Genomic DNA, 17,237 nt, shown 5'->3' with positions numbered 1-17,237 from the left:
CTCGCAAATAAACCAAATTTGGCATGTAGATGCTTATAGGAGCAGGAAATATTTGTATGGTGGTACGACACCTCTCTCTTCTCTGCAAGAGAAGGGTTCCGTCCAAGTAAAACACATATTTGAAACAATATTTCCTGAAAATAGCTTGAAATGATCGAAATGATGCCTAGGAGCCAAGAATTGCCCCTAGAGACTGTTTTGAATTCTAAGATGGCAAATTCTGGTTTCTTAAGAACAGACCAAAATGGCCAAATACCATTCAATTTGAGAATTTCCAGAATCAGAATAATACCCAGAGGCCAGAAATTAAGCCTTTTTGAAATCCAAGACGACTTCTGCTCTCTGGAAAGTATTCCAAAATTATCGAATACCGCTCAATATGGATATTTCCTTAAACGGGATGATAAACAGAAGCCTGCAATTGACCCCAGAGAAGACCGTATTAATCAACGACCACGGATTCATCTTAGCGGGGATGAAATTGAGGCAGTTGGCAAGTGCGTGCACCCAGGCTAACTGGTGATTACCGAGAACGACATTAACAGAAAAATTCGTCGAGGTCCTATGGCGGAAAATCGTGCCTTCTTTGGACTCCGGAGGACGCACTGCTTGAATAAAACTCGCCGCGGAACGCAGTTGACTATCTACAAAACTTTGATCATACTGTAGCCCTCTAAGGCCACGAAGCTTGGTCCATGCTCGTGGACAACTAAAGCGCACTTGATTTTTGTACGGAAGAAGTGCAGATGTAAGATGGCAGAGGCCACGAATGCTATTATATTCCAAACCACCCTAACTAACACGCAGAGAATCCTGAGTAAGAATCCCCAGGATACCGATTAACACGGTGACGGAATCGTGAAAGGAATCGCAAGCACGATCCGGAGGATTCCCACTCACGATTCTTATTCAAGAATCCTAGAGCCATATACAGGGCATTCCTGAGGATTTTTTTTTCAGGAATCCTTTACAAGGACGCTCACGAATCCAATGTGAGGAATCCTAGAGAATCTTTGCGAATCGTATGTGTTCGTCCGGGTAAATTCATTCCCTATAAAATATTCTTGAATCGCGATATTTTGCCTGATTATGAAAAAAAATGTTGAGCGACTTGTCGAATACTACGATGGATGTACGTCAATCGGTTGTAGAAACAGTGAAATAAAAATCGCTGTTTCTACAACAAAATGACGTTGGTAACATAACTTCACTTAATGAACCGTTTTCTACAAAACGTATGTTCGGAAATGTTTTATTTGATTAAATCAATGCACTTGTCACTTTTGTTTAGATCATTATCGCCATTGTCTTTTAACCGCGTTTGTGCTACTGTACGAAAAATTTGCCAATTTACTGAAAAATGATAAAATAAATAAATAATATCCAACCTGATGTTTGACACGCGGAGAACGACAATCGAAGCAAACCGATTTTGACACATTTTTTTTTGACACATACGTGTGAATGTGTTGGTGTCTTCGAAACTGCACTCTGTTTCTTTCTCGAACTGTCCGGAACAGAAAAAGGGTAGTCCGTGATAGTCCGGAAAATGAAAAAAAAAACAGCTCTACACGGTGACAAAAAAGTCCGGTCACACTTTTTTGGGTCGCCTGTAGCCTACACGTTGCAACCTCTCTGGTGCCATCCTGCGGCCAAGCTGAACGTTTCCCGGTTCCAAAATAAGACGTCAGTGATGAATTGGGGAGCCATTTGCAAGAGAGGTAAACTGCCTCTTATTTTTATCGATAAAGGGGTCAAAATCAACGCAGCGCACTACCTGGACACGGTTTTGACTAAAAATGTTCTGCCTCAAGCTGAACTATTGTTTGAAGACGATTACTACTGCTTCCAACAAGATGACGCCCCATCCCACATCGCAAAGGTTGTTCAGGCGTGGTGTGAGGAAAACTTGACCGATTTCATTTCGAAGAATGAATGGCCTCCGTCGTCTCCGGATCTGAATCCACTGGATTATTTCGTGTGGGGATACATGATGTCGAAGCTTAACGACTATAAAATAACAAATTTGGAGCAATTCGAGCGAGTTATCACGAAAATCTGGGACGAGATGCCGATGGAGGACATGCGCGCCGCTTGCGACGACTTTCCGAGACGTCTGAAGCTGGTTCGATCAGAGAAAGGTGGTGTAATTCCGAGATATCGTCTGTGAAGTATCTTTATGAGTTACTGAATAAAGCTATGAAAGCCAGATTCAGATTTTCTTCTTATTCTTTGAAATATTGAGATTTTCCTGTGTGACCGGACTTTTTTGTCACCCTGTAGGACAAAGTGTAGTCCGCGGAGTAGCTACACCGTAAAAACGAGAACGACATAAGGGGCCGTTCAATAATTACGTATAAAAAGTGGAAAAATATGCTTACGTAATTATTGAACGGCCCCTAAGTGAAGAATTCGGGTGGGGGTTGCTCGTACTCAAACACCGGAGCTGTGAGAGGACATTCTGGCAAATTATTGCGATAATTATCGCGATAATTTTCTTGAATCTGCTCTCACGGCTCCGGTGTTTGAGTACGACCAATAATCTTTTCGAGAAAGTTGTAGTACTATTTGAGGACTTTAAGTTCGTCATACAAAGTTGTTCAAAAATGTGCTTATCAAATGAGCTATCGGCTTCCGAAAAAAATGATCGTTAATAATAATTTACATCCTTGCCAGTATCTACTATCAGGGGGAACCGAGCGCGATAATTTCAAGGTGGTTGGTGGTGAATTTGTGTACCTCGGATCATTAGTAACATCAGACAATAACTACAGCAGAGAAATCCGCATTGTAGCTGGAAGTCATGCTTACTACCGATTCTACAAGACGTTAAGGTCTGGCAAACTTCGCCCCCGTACTAAGTGCACCATGTATAAGACGTTCATAAGACCGGTAGTTCTCCACGGGCACGAGACATGGACAATGCTTGAGGAGGACTTGTAAGCACTAGCTGTTTTCGTACGACGTGTGCTTAGGACCATCTTTGGCGGAGTATGTGAAGTAGGTGTATGGGGGCGAAGAATGAACCACGAGCTGACGCAACTCTACGGCGCAGCCAGTATCCAGAAAGTCGCTAAAGCTGAAAGGGTACAACGGGCGGGACATGTTGTATGAATGCCGGATAACAATCCTGCAAAAATGGTGTTCGTCTCGAATCCGGCCGGTACAATGCGTGGAGACGCGGAACGAGCAAGATGGTTGGATCAAGTGTAGCAAGATCTCAGAACTGTATGACGCTCAAGGAACTGGAGACAAGCTGCCATGGACCGAATGCGTTGGTGTAACGCTGTGACGCAGGTGAAATCCAGAGGGATGTTTCACCAGGAAAGTAAGTAAGTAAGAGAGTGGTCTATATCGGTATTATAAGATATTTGGTGATATGCTAGGAAGGCTTTTCCTTTTGAGATAAACTTCGGTTAACATAGTCTACAATAACAATGAAGCTGGAGACTACGAATACATGCTGAAGATAAATTTGATTATTTTGCGATTGGCATTGTTAGGTCCAGACTTAATTTGCCTATAAGATAATGCAAACCACAGCTCAAAACAGGCTAAACAATGTTTTGCTAATAAAGATATCGCAGTTCTTGAGTGATCAGTTTTCCCTCGTTATTAACCAATTCTACATGATCAAGTTTGAAAAATTAAGTTTGACTTTGGAGAAAAATGTAGAATTCTAGTGTTGTTCAAAGAATAATTATTGCACAGCACACTTAGGTTTTATTGCTCAACAGCTGATAAATTTAGCGAAATGCTCTACAAATTTTCGGCAGAATTTTCAACAAATTCTTTAAACGAAATATCAATACATGGTGGTTTTTTTTCCTCATATATCATTTATTTGACACGGCACAAATACAATTCAATGTTTAACGGCGCCAATTATATCTGGTGACTTAAAAACTAAAAGCAAATTTTTTATCCTCGCTACCGACTACGAGCTGAAATTAAGTCTAACTTAAAACTAGCATGAATTTTTCAATCAGTTTTTTGTTGTTGAGTGGTCGTCTGGTGCTCTTCGAATGGCCGATGTCATGAGCTGGGGCAGGGGCTTGTATCCTCGGGTCCTGGAGGTATTGTGCGGGGTCTAGTTGCTGGTTATGGTTCGTTGTTGTTGTTCGCTAGTGTTCAAGTGGCCATAAGGTATGTGCCGCTGAGCCAAGATATCACTGAAGGCCTCGGGTGGCGAATTCGAGTGGGGTGCAGTTGCTCATTCCAAAATCTGTGCTTAAGGTTCAAACGTGTTCTTGTCGTTTTGTTGGGTGTAGACGGAGGGGAACGGGACTAGACTGGGGCATGGATGGATTTTAGGAAAACGTATATAAGGGTCATGTAGGGTATGTCACGGCTCGCCAAGACATCACGAACAGGTATAGCTGGCCGTCTACCTCCGGCCTCAAGGGAAGCTACTAATTTCGACCTGGCGTCACGGTGTACAGGGCATGACCAAACAACGAGCTCTATGTCGTGATAACCTTCACCACAGGCACAGATACCACTTTCCCCGAGCTCAATAAGACGGAGATGCGCATCAAATCTATAGTGATTGGACATAAGCCGAGACATCACGCAAATGAAATCTCGACCTACATCCAACCCCTTGAACCACGGATTCGTCGATACCTTGGGTATAATGGAATGTAACCACCTTCCCAGTTCCCCTCTGGTCCAAGAATTTTGCCAACAGATGATCGAATTCTGACGTACAAATGAGAAAAATTCATTGAAGGCAATTGGTCTTTCATAAATATCACCGTTTGTTGCGCCCACCTTAGCCAAAGAGTCCGCTTTCTCATTACCCGGTATCGAGCAGTGAGAAGGGACCCACACTAAGGTAATCTGAGAAGATTTTTCGGATAAAGCACTCAGGTTTTCCCGTATTTTCCCCAGGAAATACGGAGAGTGCTTAACATCTTTCATCGATCGGAGAACCTCAATGGAACTGAGACTGTCCGTAAAGATGAAATAATGGTCCGTGGGCATTTTTTCGATAATCCCTAGGGTGTACTGAATTGCAGCTAATTCTGCGACGTAAACAGGAGCAGGATTATCGAGCTTATGGGAGTCGGTTAAATTGTTATTGAAGATACCGAAGCCAGTGGACCCATCGAGAAGTGATCCGTCAGTGTAGAACATATTGTCGCAGTTGATATTTCGATATTTATTGAAAAAAATTTTGGGGATCTGCTGCACGCGTAAATGATCCGGGATTCCACGAGTTTCTTCTATCATGGATGTATCGAAAAACACAGTAGAATCAGAAGTATTTAATAAGTCGACACGATTTGGAATATTCGAAGAAGGGTTAATATTTTGGGACATGTGATTGAAATACAATGTCATAAAACGGGTTTGAGAATTGAGTTCGATTAACCTTTCAAAATTTTCAATCACGGGACGGTTCAAGACCTCACATTTGATGAGAATACGAGAAGACAGACTCCAGAAGCGGTTTTTCTGGTAGTACTCCAGCTAAGACTGGGTCGACTGCATGCAACCTAAGGCGATACGCAAACAACGATATTGTATTCGCTCCAGTTTGATCAAATGTGTGTTTGCTGCGGAGCGGAAGCAGTAACACCCGTATTCAATAACAGACAATATCGTTGTTTGGTAAAGCCTTATAAGGTCTCCTGGGTGGGCTCCCCACCATTGTCCGGTTATTGTACGAAGAAAATTCACTCTTTGTTGACATTTTTTCATCAGATACCTCACGTGACAACCTCAGGTGCCTTTAGAGTCGAACCAGACACCAAGATATTTGTGTACCAAAACCTGAGAAATCGTTGTACCCATTAATTGTGTTTGAAGCTGAGCAGGTTCATGCTTCCTAGAAAAAACCACTATCTCAGTCTTCTCCGGAGAGAATTCGATACCCAGCTGTAAAGCTCAAGCAGACAAATTGTCCAAGGTATCTTGCAATGGTCCTTGCAAATCGGCAGCTTTGGCTTCTGTAACAGAGATTACACTGTCGTCTGCAAGTTGTCTTATCATGCATGAATTTGCCAGACATTCGTTGATGTCATTTACATAAAAATTGTAAAGAAGGGGGCTTAAACATGAGCCCTGGGGAAGACCCATGTAGCTAATTCGAAAAGTTGCCAAATCGCCGTGCGTAAAATGCATGTGCTTTTCGGACAACAAATTGTGCAAAAAATTGTTCAAAATTGGAGAAAATCCTTGTCGGTGAAGTTTACCCGAAAGAATGTCAATAGAAACGGAATCAAAAGCCCCCTTAATGTCCAAGAACGCACACGCCATTTGTTCTTTGCGAGCATACGCCAGCTGAATATCTGTTGAAAGCAACGCAAGACAATCATTCGTCCCTTTGGCACGGCGGAAGCCAAATTGAGTATCTGATAGTAGACCATTTGATTCGACCCAGTGGTCTAAACGACGGAGTATCATTTTTTCCATCAATTTCCGGATACAGGATAGCATTGCAATCGGCCTATAAGAGTTGTGATCAGAAGCTGGTTTCCCTGGTTTTTGGATGGCGATCACCTTCACTTGCCTCCAATCCTGCGGTACAATGTTTTGCTCCAGGAACTTATTGAACAAGTTCAACAAGCGCCTCTTGGCATTGCCGGGTAGATTCTTCAACAAGTTGAATTTGATTCTATCTAACCCAGGCGCGTTATTGTTACAGGACAGGAGGGCAACTGAAAATTCTGCCATCGTAAAAGGTGATTCTATCGCGTCGTAGCCCGGAGACGCATCGCGAACAATATTTTGCTCAGGAACAGAGTCCGGACATACTTTCCTGGCAAAATCAAATATCCACCGACTTGAAGACTCCTCGCTTTCGTTGACCGTTACGCGATTCCGCATTCTTCGGGCTGTGTTCCAAAGAGTGCTCATCGATGTCTCCCTCGACGTCTCGTTCACGAACCGACGCCAATATCCGCGTTTCTTTGCTTTAGCCAAGCTTTTAAGCTTAGTATCAAGCTCCGAATACCGTATATAGTCGTCGGGTATACCTCCCTTCTGGAAGGCCAAGAACGCGTCGGATCTTTGCGTGTAGACATCGGAGCACTCTTTGTCCCACCACGGAGTTTGAGGCCGTTATTTGATCGTTACGCCGGGATATTTCTTCGTTTGGGCTTGCAACGCGGCATCGAGAATCAAGCCCGCGAGGAGGTTGTATTCTTCAAGTGGTGGATGATGTTGAATCGACTCGACCGCCTTTGAAATCATTTCCTCGTATAACTTTCAATCGGCATTCCGTGTGAGGTCATACGGAATGTCAATTGGTCGCATGCGAGTTTATCCGTTAGTAATTGAAATAAGAATAGGCAAATGGTCGCTATCGTGAGGATCGAGGATTACCTTCCATGTGCAATCCAATCGTAGCGACGTCGAACATAAGGATAGATCCAAAGCGCTTGGGCGCGCTGGAGGTTTCGGGATACGTGTCATTTCACCGTTGTTTAAAATAGTCATGTCGAAGTCATCGCAAAGGTTATAGATTAAAGAGAAGCGGTTATCATTGTAAGGGGAACCCCAAGCCACACCATGAGAGTTGAAGTCTCCCAAATTCAAACGTGGCGAGGGAAGAAGTTCTATTAAATCAAGGAGCAGCCGTTGCCCAATCTGTGCTCTGGGAGGAATATATATTGAGGCAATACAAAGCTCTTTACCTTGTATTGTCATTTGACATGCGACAACTTCGATGCCTGGAATCGAGGGGAGGTTAATACGATAGAAAGAATAGCACTTTTTAATCCCTAAAAGTACACCTCCATATGGGGTGTCTCGATCAAGGCGAATAATATTGAAATCATGGAAGTTGAGATCAATATTTGAAGTAAGCCAAGTTTCACATGCATCGCATTTGTTTTTATTTATCAAAACTTTAAACGAATCAATTTTTGGTAAAATACTTCTACAATTCCACTGTAAGACAGAGATAGAATCCTTCATATACGCAGATGAATTAGGCATCGAAGGATACGATCGCTGCAAGGAGGGGCCATTGAGCAGTCAACTGCTTCAAAAATGTTCTAACCTGTTGGGAGGAATGCTATAAGAAAAACTTTTATTGGATCGGGTACATTGAAAGTTTCGAAAATCCAGTCCACAATGTCAGAAAATTTCACCAGTCCAGCATTTGATTTTTCCACTGGATGTGCAAAAGGAACAACTGGGGTTTTAGATGTTCCAGGAAGTGCTGGGAACTCCTTCTGGGACTTTAAATTTGCAAGCCCAGGAGGAGTTTGCTTCGGTTTTTCCGCTGCACTTTTAGGTTTGTTTGTACCATTCATTTCACTTTGGAAATCTTTGGACCTTTTCGGGGAAGTTTAGGAGAGGAAATATTTTTCCTCTTTCTAGACTCACCAGGATTGGCATAGGATGTTCCCGCTGGTGAATCGTCAGAATCGGTTTCATCAGAGGACAACAGATCGAAGGGGTTCGAAGTAACGGGAGAAGTGGTAACGGTCTTCTTCAGCATGTCAGCGTAGGAACGCTTTGAACGCTCTTTGAGAGACCGTTTTATTTTATCTCTGCGCTGCATGTACACCGCGCATGTCGAGAGCTCATGCAGATTTTCCCCGCAGTGAATACACTTTTCAGCGTTAACACTGCAAGAATCTTCCGCATGAGACTCCCCACACTTGCCACAACGTGCCTTATTGCAGCAGTAGGCGGCTGTATGGCCTAACTGCTTGCAATTCAGGCAGTTCATGACGCGGGGCACGTAGAGCCTCACAGGGAGACGAACCCGGTGGAGATGTGGCTTGGTAGTGCAGACCCGGCGAACGTAGCTCGAAACGAGTCTGACGGAGTGTAAACTTTTTTGTCACCGACGAGCGATACCGACCGCAATTGCTTGCAGTCGAGCACCTTCGCATCGGGACATGTGCTGTTCTTGAAGCACCCTTTAGCACTTTTCAATATACACTCCACGGAAAGACTCGAATCGGTCACGACACCGTCGATCTCCACATCTCTAGCGGGTACATAGACACGGTATTCCCGTGTAAAGAGCTCGGAGCAAGCTATATCGTTGGCCTCTTTAAGGTCATTGACCACGACACGGAGCTTGTTCGGCCTGATTTTAGAAATTTCAATCACAGCTTTATAGTGTGACGTCAGGTCTTTCGAAATCTGTAATATATTCAATGATTTCGATTTCGGCCCTGCTTTAGGCCTGAGGTAAACTGCCACTGGAAGCGTCGATCCGTCTGGATACAACCTGACACGTGAGGAAGCTGAAGAATTAACAGTAGAAGGAGGAGCAGGAGGGACAGGGTCGGGGGGATTCGAGGATGGAGGTGCGGGAGGTGGGGGATCTACATCCATCGCGCTAAAACTAGCGCGCCGATGGGACAGACAAGAAGCACGTACCTTCCTTCCCTTCTCTCCTTCGTGTTGGATAAACGTCCACAGGAGTACACTGCACTCACCACCAAATCGTTCGACAGCAGGCAGCTACAAAGCGACACAGTTACACAAAGGCACTTGACCTTGAATGCGAAACAGCAATCTAAACAAAAGACACCGGGCCCGGTCAAAGAATGCCAGCACTTGTGCACACGTTTTGAATTTTATCGGAGCGAATTCGAAACACAACCGATGCTGATGCGTGTTCGGCACAGAATGTATACCTGGTGGTTAACAGTAGATCGATATATTTGCTGAATGTTCGTAGGAATATATTGCTGACATTTGCTGTCGAGCTCGATCAGCTGTTGGGAAGTTTGCTGAGATAAATTAAGTATAAAGCAAATTTGTTTCACTCTACATTTATCTGTTATTCAAATTGAGTACAAGTTATGGGAAAATATAAGGACGCCAGTCAACCATTCATCTGTCATCAAGGAAAAAAATACTGGAGCTATTTTTATTTCGCGTAGTGTAGCGCTAATAAGTCTCTTTTCAAGTCTCATTCTGAGTTCTATATATACTAGTGGTTTGATTTGCTTTGTATGGATATAAGCTTGCCACTTGCACAGCAGATTTTCTGAGATGACAAACAAACCTCGTGAAGACGTCTGGATCATAAGATGCGGGCTTTTGTTACGGCGGATTATGGTTTAAAAATAATGTCTGTTCGGTTGCTATTGCAAGCTATCTTAAACCTCATAGCAAAAACCTCAGATCTTTTGTTCAGTGGAGCGCTTTTAAAAAGCGAGAAAATTGAGGAAGTTTTTTTCATTGAATCGAAAATGCAGATACTCTACGAAATTTTTTGGTTTGAAACTTCATTTCGCCAAGCAAAAGCTCAGAAAAGCTGTCGGAAAAACAAATCTAAGTTTTAAAAGGCTCAAAGCATATGTTAACTGTTCTGCAAGGCAAACAAGTATTTTATCACTTGCAAAACTTCTACTCTACACATAACCGACCCTACTTGAAACGATGCACAGCGTAGCCTGGAATGTATCAAAATGGGTAACACAAAAAAGTAAAAAAATGTATGCACCGCCTGCCGACGTTGAAACACTGGGTTGCAGGGCCTCATACTGCCGGAACAGATGAAATAAAACAATTTTGATAAAAAATAAAAAAAAACAATAATCCTCTTACGTCGTGGCTTGTTCTGAAGTTGAAAAATGGTACTTTGCCTTTCGGAGGCGACTGATGGTGGCTTTTATTCTATTTCCGGCCATTTGACATACGTACACGTAATCGACGGTGTTTTTCTTTCACCAGTCAACCTTGACTGTCGGTTGCAGCTTTCATTATTAATTTATTATATGTTTATACGTATTCTCATTATTTGTTGTGGTGTTGCGGTTGAGGTTCAGGGTTTTGCTATGAGTACTTGGACTTGTGTTACCCAAGTAATAATGGATATTGGATTAATAGAGTAATGGGTAGATGTAAGCTAGAGGAAAAACTAAAATAAAATAAAATATAGTAGATCCACGTCAAATGACCTATATCGTTCAATTTGAACCATTTTTGATTCGAATGAAACTTTGCACACGTCGATTTGGCTTAGCAAACTGAGTATTTGTCACAGATGGATGAATTTTTAGGACTCAAAGTAATTCTCTAAAAAGGGCGTTAGTATTCTGTTTGAACAGAAAAACTATCTGAGAATGAATTGTGGGGAACTGATGATACCTTGTAAAAAATATGCACCGTAAAAAACATGTGCGAAACTTGAAAGCATGCATTAAAAATTTTAAAATTGTCCTTTTAAGAAAAAATCACTTATCTGTACTTTGCACGCTATAACCAAAATAATAATTATCAAACAAATCAAAATATAAGTAGCCAAACCACAGCATAAGCGAAATTTTAAAGATCCGTGAATACCGAATCGTATAGTAATTTATTGGACACCGTGTAACGGAAATATCGGTTAACATAAATTCTATTATCCAAGCTATTAAAGCTCTTTTATAGCTTGGGTAATAGTGAGCATAATGTTCGGTTTTATTCCGGCTGTAACCCCCCATGACCAATATCGCAGTCGTAGTACAGATGAATTACATGCAAGTGTAGCGGATGCATACCTGTCGTACGGTTCCCTGCGTCTCGCCGGGGACATGCTTCGCACTGTGGATCAAATGTCGCGCTATCAGAACGTAGAACAACGCTATAATGCACAGCGGCACCGCATAGTAGGCCAGGAATTTGCACAGCACTATGCCACGGGCATACTCCGGACCCCATTCGCCCGGAAATGGGTAGCAAAAGTCGATGCTGACATCCTTGTTCACTTTCTCGGTCTGCCGATGAAGTTAAAATTGCAGTGAATTGGTTCAACGGTACAGTGAAAAGGAAACAAAATGAAGTGATAAGCAGTGGACGTGATGGATTTACTATTACTCGATGGCTAACAGTGAATTTATTTTCGCTACAGCCGAGCTGTTCGTCACGGTACCGTACGCCGCGATAACGTTGCCGATATTCGGACTTCCAATCATCAATTAAAAATTCGATTCCAATTTGATTGCAACTGTCACATAACTCTGAAAATTGGTAGCTACGAGCGCTTTGCTTGCAGAGGAGAAGAAGATTTCATAGTTACTCCGACGTACGGTACCGTAAACTGGGGTAACTTTGATCACTTTTTTGATTGTATCTTAAATATTTACATAATATACTGAAAACAATATTGTTTGATATTTTTAAAATAGGTACATTGAGAAACATTCAGTCTTTACTTAAAAGGTTTAGCAACAATTTTGCTGTTTCTAAACATGCTCTAAAAATTTTACACCATTCATCATTCCGGGTGACTTTGATCACTTCATTATTTAGATGAATTTGGAGTAACACTTTGATGCTTTCACTAAATTAAACCGCCTCAAACGACTTAAACGAGTTTATAAACATGGGAGGCAATTTGGGGGCCATTCACATTCTACGTGAACAGTTTATGTTGTCGAATGTCCAAGATTCATATAAAATTTTTAGAATATATATGAATGATTATCCACTCAGAGAAGGTGGGGTCTAAAACCATCAAAAACTAGTCCACGTGGAATATGATTTATGCAAATGTCCAAATTTGCATGTTACTTCACTTCTTGGGTTTTTGTTAAGAAGAAATATGTAATACGCTGTGGAGATTATTGGAACTCAACATTGCCTTGCAAAAAAAAAATGAAATGCATTGTTATAATATTTGTTCCTCTTGAGAACTAATCTGGGAACAAAATAAAAAAACTTTACGTATTGCAACTTGTTGTTTTGAATCTGCTTGAACCGATTGTTTGTATGTAACAAAAATCGCCAAAAATACACTTTATTTTCAATCAATATTTTAGCATGAAGAACACTCTTTAAATAGCAGGAAATGCATCAATAGTAGCAATGCAGACATATATCCACACAATCAGTGAAGATTACGACAAATCCCAAGCACTACGAGCGCTTTTTTACCACATTTTCAAAAAAGAGGTACAGTGATCAAAGTCACCCCGGTGATCAAAGTCACCCCAGTTTACGGTACCAATGAGAATCGTGGTTCTTCCATTGCTGGCTGTCATGCAATCAAATAGGATCCTCTTACCCGGATGTGCGTCCCGACTATGGCTGGCAGGGCAAACACAATTGCCAGTACCCATATCAGCACTGCAATGGTGATGGTCATCCGCGTCGCCTTTCGTCCGCCACCTAGAAACATATCTGTCTTGAATACGTTATGTAACAAACAATGGCCAGTCGGCAAATGACAAACCATGGGCGTGAAATTTCCGCAGAGGATCAACGATGGCGAAAAAGCGGTCTCCGGACAGTGCAGTGAGTGTGAATACTGACACCCCGATCGAGACGTCTTTGATGAACTCGGATGAAGTGCAGAGTAGGCTACCCCAGGGCCATGAATCCAGTGTATAGAGAATTGACGTAAACGGAACCGTAGTTACGATGAGCAGCAGATCGGCCAACGCTAACGACAATATATAGCTGCAAAGACACAGTAACAAAAACAAAGACAAAGATAGTGAGTTGGAAAATCAGCAGAATTAATTTATAGTTGCTGGCGATTTCAATCTGTTGGTGGATAAACGCCTCGAGCATAAACCAGTTCACTGTGCTAGACTGACGGCGCCAGGATTTTGCTATACAATTGCATCCACCTGCCAGCGATTGTGTGTGCCATGGTAAAGGCAAAAGCTAACTTGTTTATCTGATAATTGCCCAAATGATCACAGTTAGTAGCATTGGGATAAGCAAACGTGCGACGTAATTCTGTTTTGTGCCAGATTGTGAGGGCAGCACGGACAATGTACGTATTGCCTTCATTCTGTGGCAGTGATTAGCAGTCGCCCAGTATGTGGGGGCTGTGGTTTACGCATCATTTAACTGAGTTATGTTCGTCACATTGACGTTATTTTCACCGCTGCGGTTGGCCTTTGACAGACTTATGGTTAGATTGTGTCATTAACAGCGAAAAGACGGAATCATTAATGAAAAAAAACTGGGTCAGAATTCGTGAAACGGATCACTAAAAATCGCGATGTCTAATTTTTTCAAATAAGTATTAAAAACTTCAAGAGTTTCACTCGGGAAGTTGGTTTCCCAATTTTTATTGAATTTGAGTAAGTTTACAAGTTGTTATTGTCATTTGAAATTTAGGTCAAAATTGTTTTTAAACAGACATAGCTTTAAAAATATTGCATCGAATTTGATGAAATTTTTACAGCAGATGCATCCTAAGTTGTAGTTTACGAAAATAATTTTTTTGGAGAAAAAAATATTTTTTCAATAGTAACAATTTAAAACAATATGTTGAAAATCTATGTTCTGGGGCACTGAAAAATTTTGAAAAAAATCACTAGTATTTTTGACGAAATTTCGAAACTGCCCTGAAAATTTTGCGGTGGTGATATTTTTTGATCAAAAGATATGGGGCTTTCAGTGCTCCAGAACATAGATTTTCAACATATTGTTTCAAATAGTTACTATTGAAAAAATATTTTTTTCTCCAAAAAAATATTTTCGTTCGCTGTGAAAATTTCATCAAATTCGATGCAATATTTTTAAAGCTGTCTATTTAAAAACAATTTTTAACCTAAATTTCAAATGACAATAACAAATTGTAAATTTACTCAAATTCAATGAAAATAGGAAAATCAACTTCCCGAGAGAAACTCTTGAAGTTTTTAATACTTATTTGAAAAAAATTAGACATCGCGATTTTTAGTGATCCGTTTCACGAATTCTGACCCAACTGTGAGAGTATTTTTCAAAGTTCTACTCACTTTGATATCTTTTAGGTAGTTAATGTATAATTGGGAAAGTTCAGCAGATAATTTTCGAGTTTCGCATCAATTCCGCATTTTAAAACAAAAACCAGCATTTTATTATTTCTTCAATCATTAAAATTCGATATGATAAATATTCCACAAACGACATTTGCTGGAACTGAGCCCAGGACGAATCGGAGGTCTATTTCTTCGGTAACAGGTATTTCACGATATTGTCCCTGTTGGCTATCGCAGTTACAACTGAGAAATCCAATTAACAACACCGGCATCGATTGATTCCAACTGCTCTGATATGTCTAACTCCGAATTACTATTCAACCAGCTTGATGACAATACAAGTGTCAATCAAGGATGCTAGACTTAATGAAATCAATTACTTCTAATAGATTAATAGAGTAAGCTAAGCTTAAGCAAGACTTACGGTCTGTGTTATTTTCGTGACATTACTAAGACTTTTCAGATTATATTTGCCATGCTCTCGGGGCTCAGAATTACCCCCAAAAAAATTTGCAGATAGAGTTCATGAACCAGTTCTCAGTAGAGCACTTCCATAGGGCAACGATTTTAAACAACAATTTTTAATTCAGCTGAACTATTTGTTTATCTATTTATTCGGTCTATTTACCAACAGGCAAGCAGGTGCCCCAATGGTGTAATTTAAAACTATTAACAGAAATATCTTTGAAGAGTCGATACATACAACGAAACAGAAATACAACAGTATTACATTTGAACTAGTCAGATCTTAAAAAAAATTATATCGCCGACGAAGAAGTATCCGAGATAAATTAAAATTAAATAGAGCGGACAGTCTGTTGAATAGTCATTGGAGATCAAATATTGCGCCAAAAATGCTGTAGTTAGGTCGTTGAGCAGGCAGTCGTGGTATCGAATTGTTTCGATGGGCGCGAGGTTGCATGTTTATATTCACTTGTTCCAGGAGAGCGGGGCAGTCTATGCGGCCTTGCAAAAGGTCTGTGCTAAACAATGCCCTGGTCGTGTCTCTACGGACTGGCAGAGGCTACAAACGTTAGTAGACGGAAGCGATCCGTCCATGGTAGTTTTTAAAGAGCAAATCTCAAAGAGCGCCGTTGAACTGACTCTTTTCTTTTCACGTCATTGTCCACAACCGAGCAGTACTCTAATATAGAGCGAGATATCGCGCAATACAACAATTTGAGGCAGTAAATATCTGTAATTTTTTTAGCGGTCCTGAAGAAGAATTGGGTTGTTTAGTTATTCATGGATTTCTGATTTTTATATATCAGCTAAAAGAGTGTAATTTTCTGAGCAAAACGTTTTTTCGTCTAACCGCACTAAATTGAGATACATTCTGCGGAAACTAAAACCAAGGTGTAACTTTGGAATGAAAGATTTCAAACGGTAATACTGATGTAACCACAAGATGGATCACAATTATCAATACGTCGTTAGATTGATAAAATGATGGACAATTTAGTGATCATTCAGTTACCGTTATCATTTCATTGTTAAACAGTAAAAATTTTATAAAAGTGTCAAGGTCAAATTTTCACGAACAATGTACCAATTACATGCGAGCACGCCTAGCACAAACTTCATGCGTAGACACCAACTGCTTGCTATGATATACTGTATAGCAGTGGTAAAAAAAATTGAAAGAATCTCCCCGTCCCAATAGGTCAACTAATGATTGCTTCCATGAGCCTACACTGATTTGATGTCTTGAAGGTGAAGCTTTTTCGAAAAGTTCGTAACTACCTTCACTATCAGACAGTTCTACGTTCTGCTGTTAAAATGTTATTAAAACTTATGTCTTCAAGGAAAACATGCTGGTAAAGGCGACAGTACTGCACCGAGCAATGTATGAATAGAGCGCTGGTCACTCGTCATCTGTCAGTGCAGAAGAAGTCGATATTAATTTGTGTGCAGCTAAAGACTACATTGCTGCTGTCGACGCACAGTGACGCGTGTTGGGTTAACGCGTAGGTGTCCTTTTGCGATCTGGAACACAATCGAATTGCCGTTTAAATTGTCTTCTTCTTCTTCTTCTTGTTTGTATAGTAGCAAAGATCAGTATTCAATATGATTATTCGGGTGCCGCAAAATACACCGCACCACCGGGCACAACAAAATTCTGTAAGTGTCGGTAGTGGCAGATAGCAGAGTATATAAATTTGATGCATTGTACAGATATAGACTGTTCCGAAAATTATAAATACATCTTCTTTCTTGAATAAAACAAAAAATACAGGGTTTTTCGGGTCATTTTATTCTGAAATATAGATAATAAGTGTTTTCTTTCCAGTTTCAATTCAAGTTGGGATTATTTTTCGTAGGATACGCGAGTTCTCTAACTTTTCTCTTAACACTACTCATAAGCTTTTGCACAGTGTGTTCTCCGACTACATGGGTAACAACCTTTTCTGCAAACACTTTTTCACGTAAATTTTACCATTCATTGTGTCATTCGTAATGAATGGACGAGATATTTTCCCATATTCACAAATGGCCTGCCAAACCATTACCTTCTTGCCGAATTTTTCGGTGTAAATGGCTTTCACTGGTCCAGGGACATCCTTTCCC

General features: G+C 40.9%; 1 protein-coding gene across 2 annotated transcripts in view; it reads right to left on the bottom strand.

Moving 5' to 3' along the window:
* The window catches only part of LOC129721307 (neuropeptide CCHamide-1 receptor-like), a 177,003-nt gene that overhangs the window by 42,956 nt on the left and 116,810 nt on the right, over positions 1-17,237 (bottom strand). The window contains exons 3-5 of one of the 2 annotated variants that reach the window (XM_055673741.1): positions 13,142-13,368; positions 12,974-13,089; positions 11,469-11,684 (exon numbers count right to left, since the gene is read on the bottom strand). In XM_055673741.1, the coding sequence (XP_055529716.1) occupies positions 11,469-11,684; positions 12,974-13,089; positions 13,142-13,368 (559 nt within the window). The remainder of the gene's footprint in view (positions 1-11,468; positions 11,685-12,973; positions 13,090-13,141; positions 13,369-17,237) is intronic. The other variant, XM_055673742.1, reaches the window with a different exon arrangement.

Source organism: Wyeomyia smithii, chromosome 2, assembly GCF_029784165.1.
Source record: "Wyeomyia smithii strain HCP4-BCI-WySm-NY-G18 chromosome 2, ASM2978416v1, whole genome shotgun sequence".
NCBI classification, from domain to species: domain Eukaryota; kingdom Metazoa; phylum Arthropoda; class Insecta; order Diptera; family Culicidae; genus Wyeomyia; species Wyeomyia smithii.
This window is presented reverse-complemented; position numbering and strand designations above follow the sequence as displayed.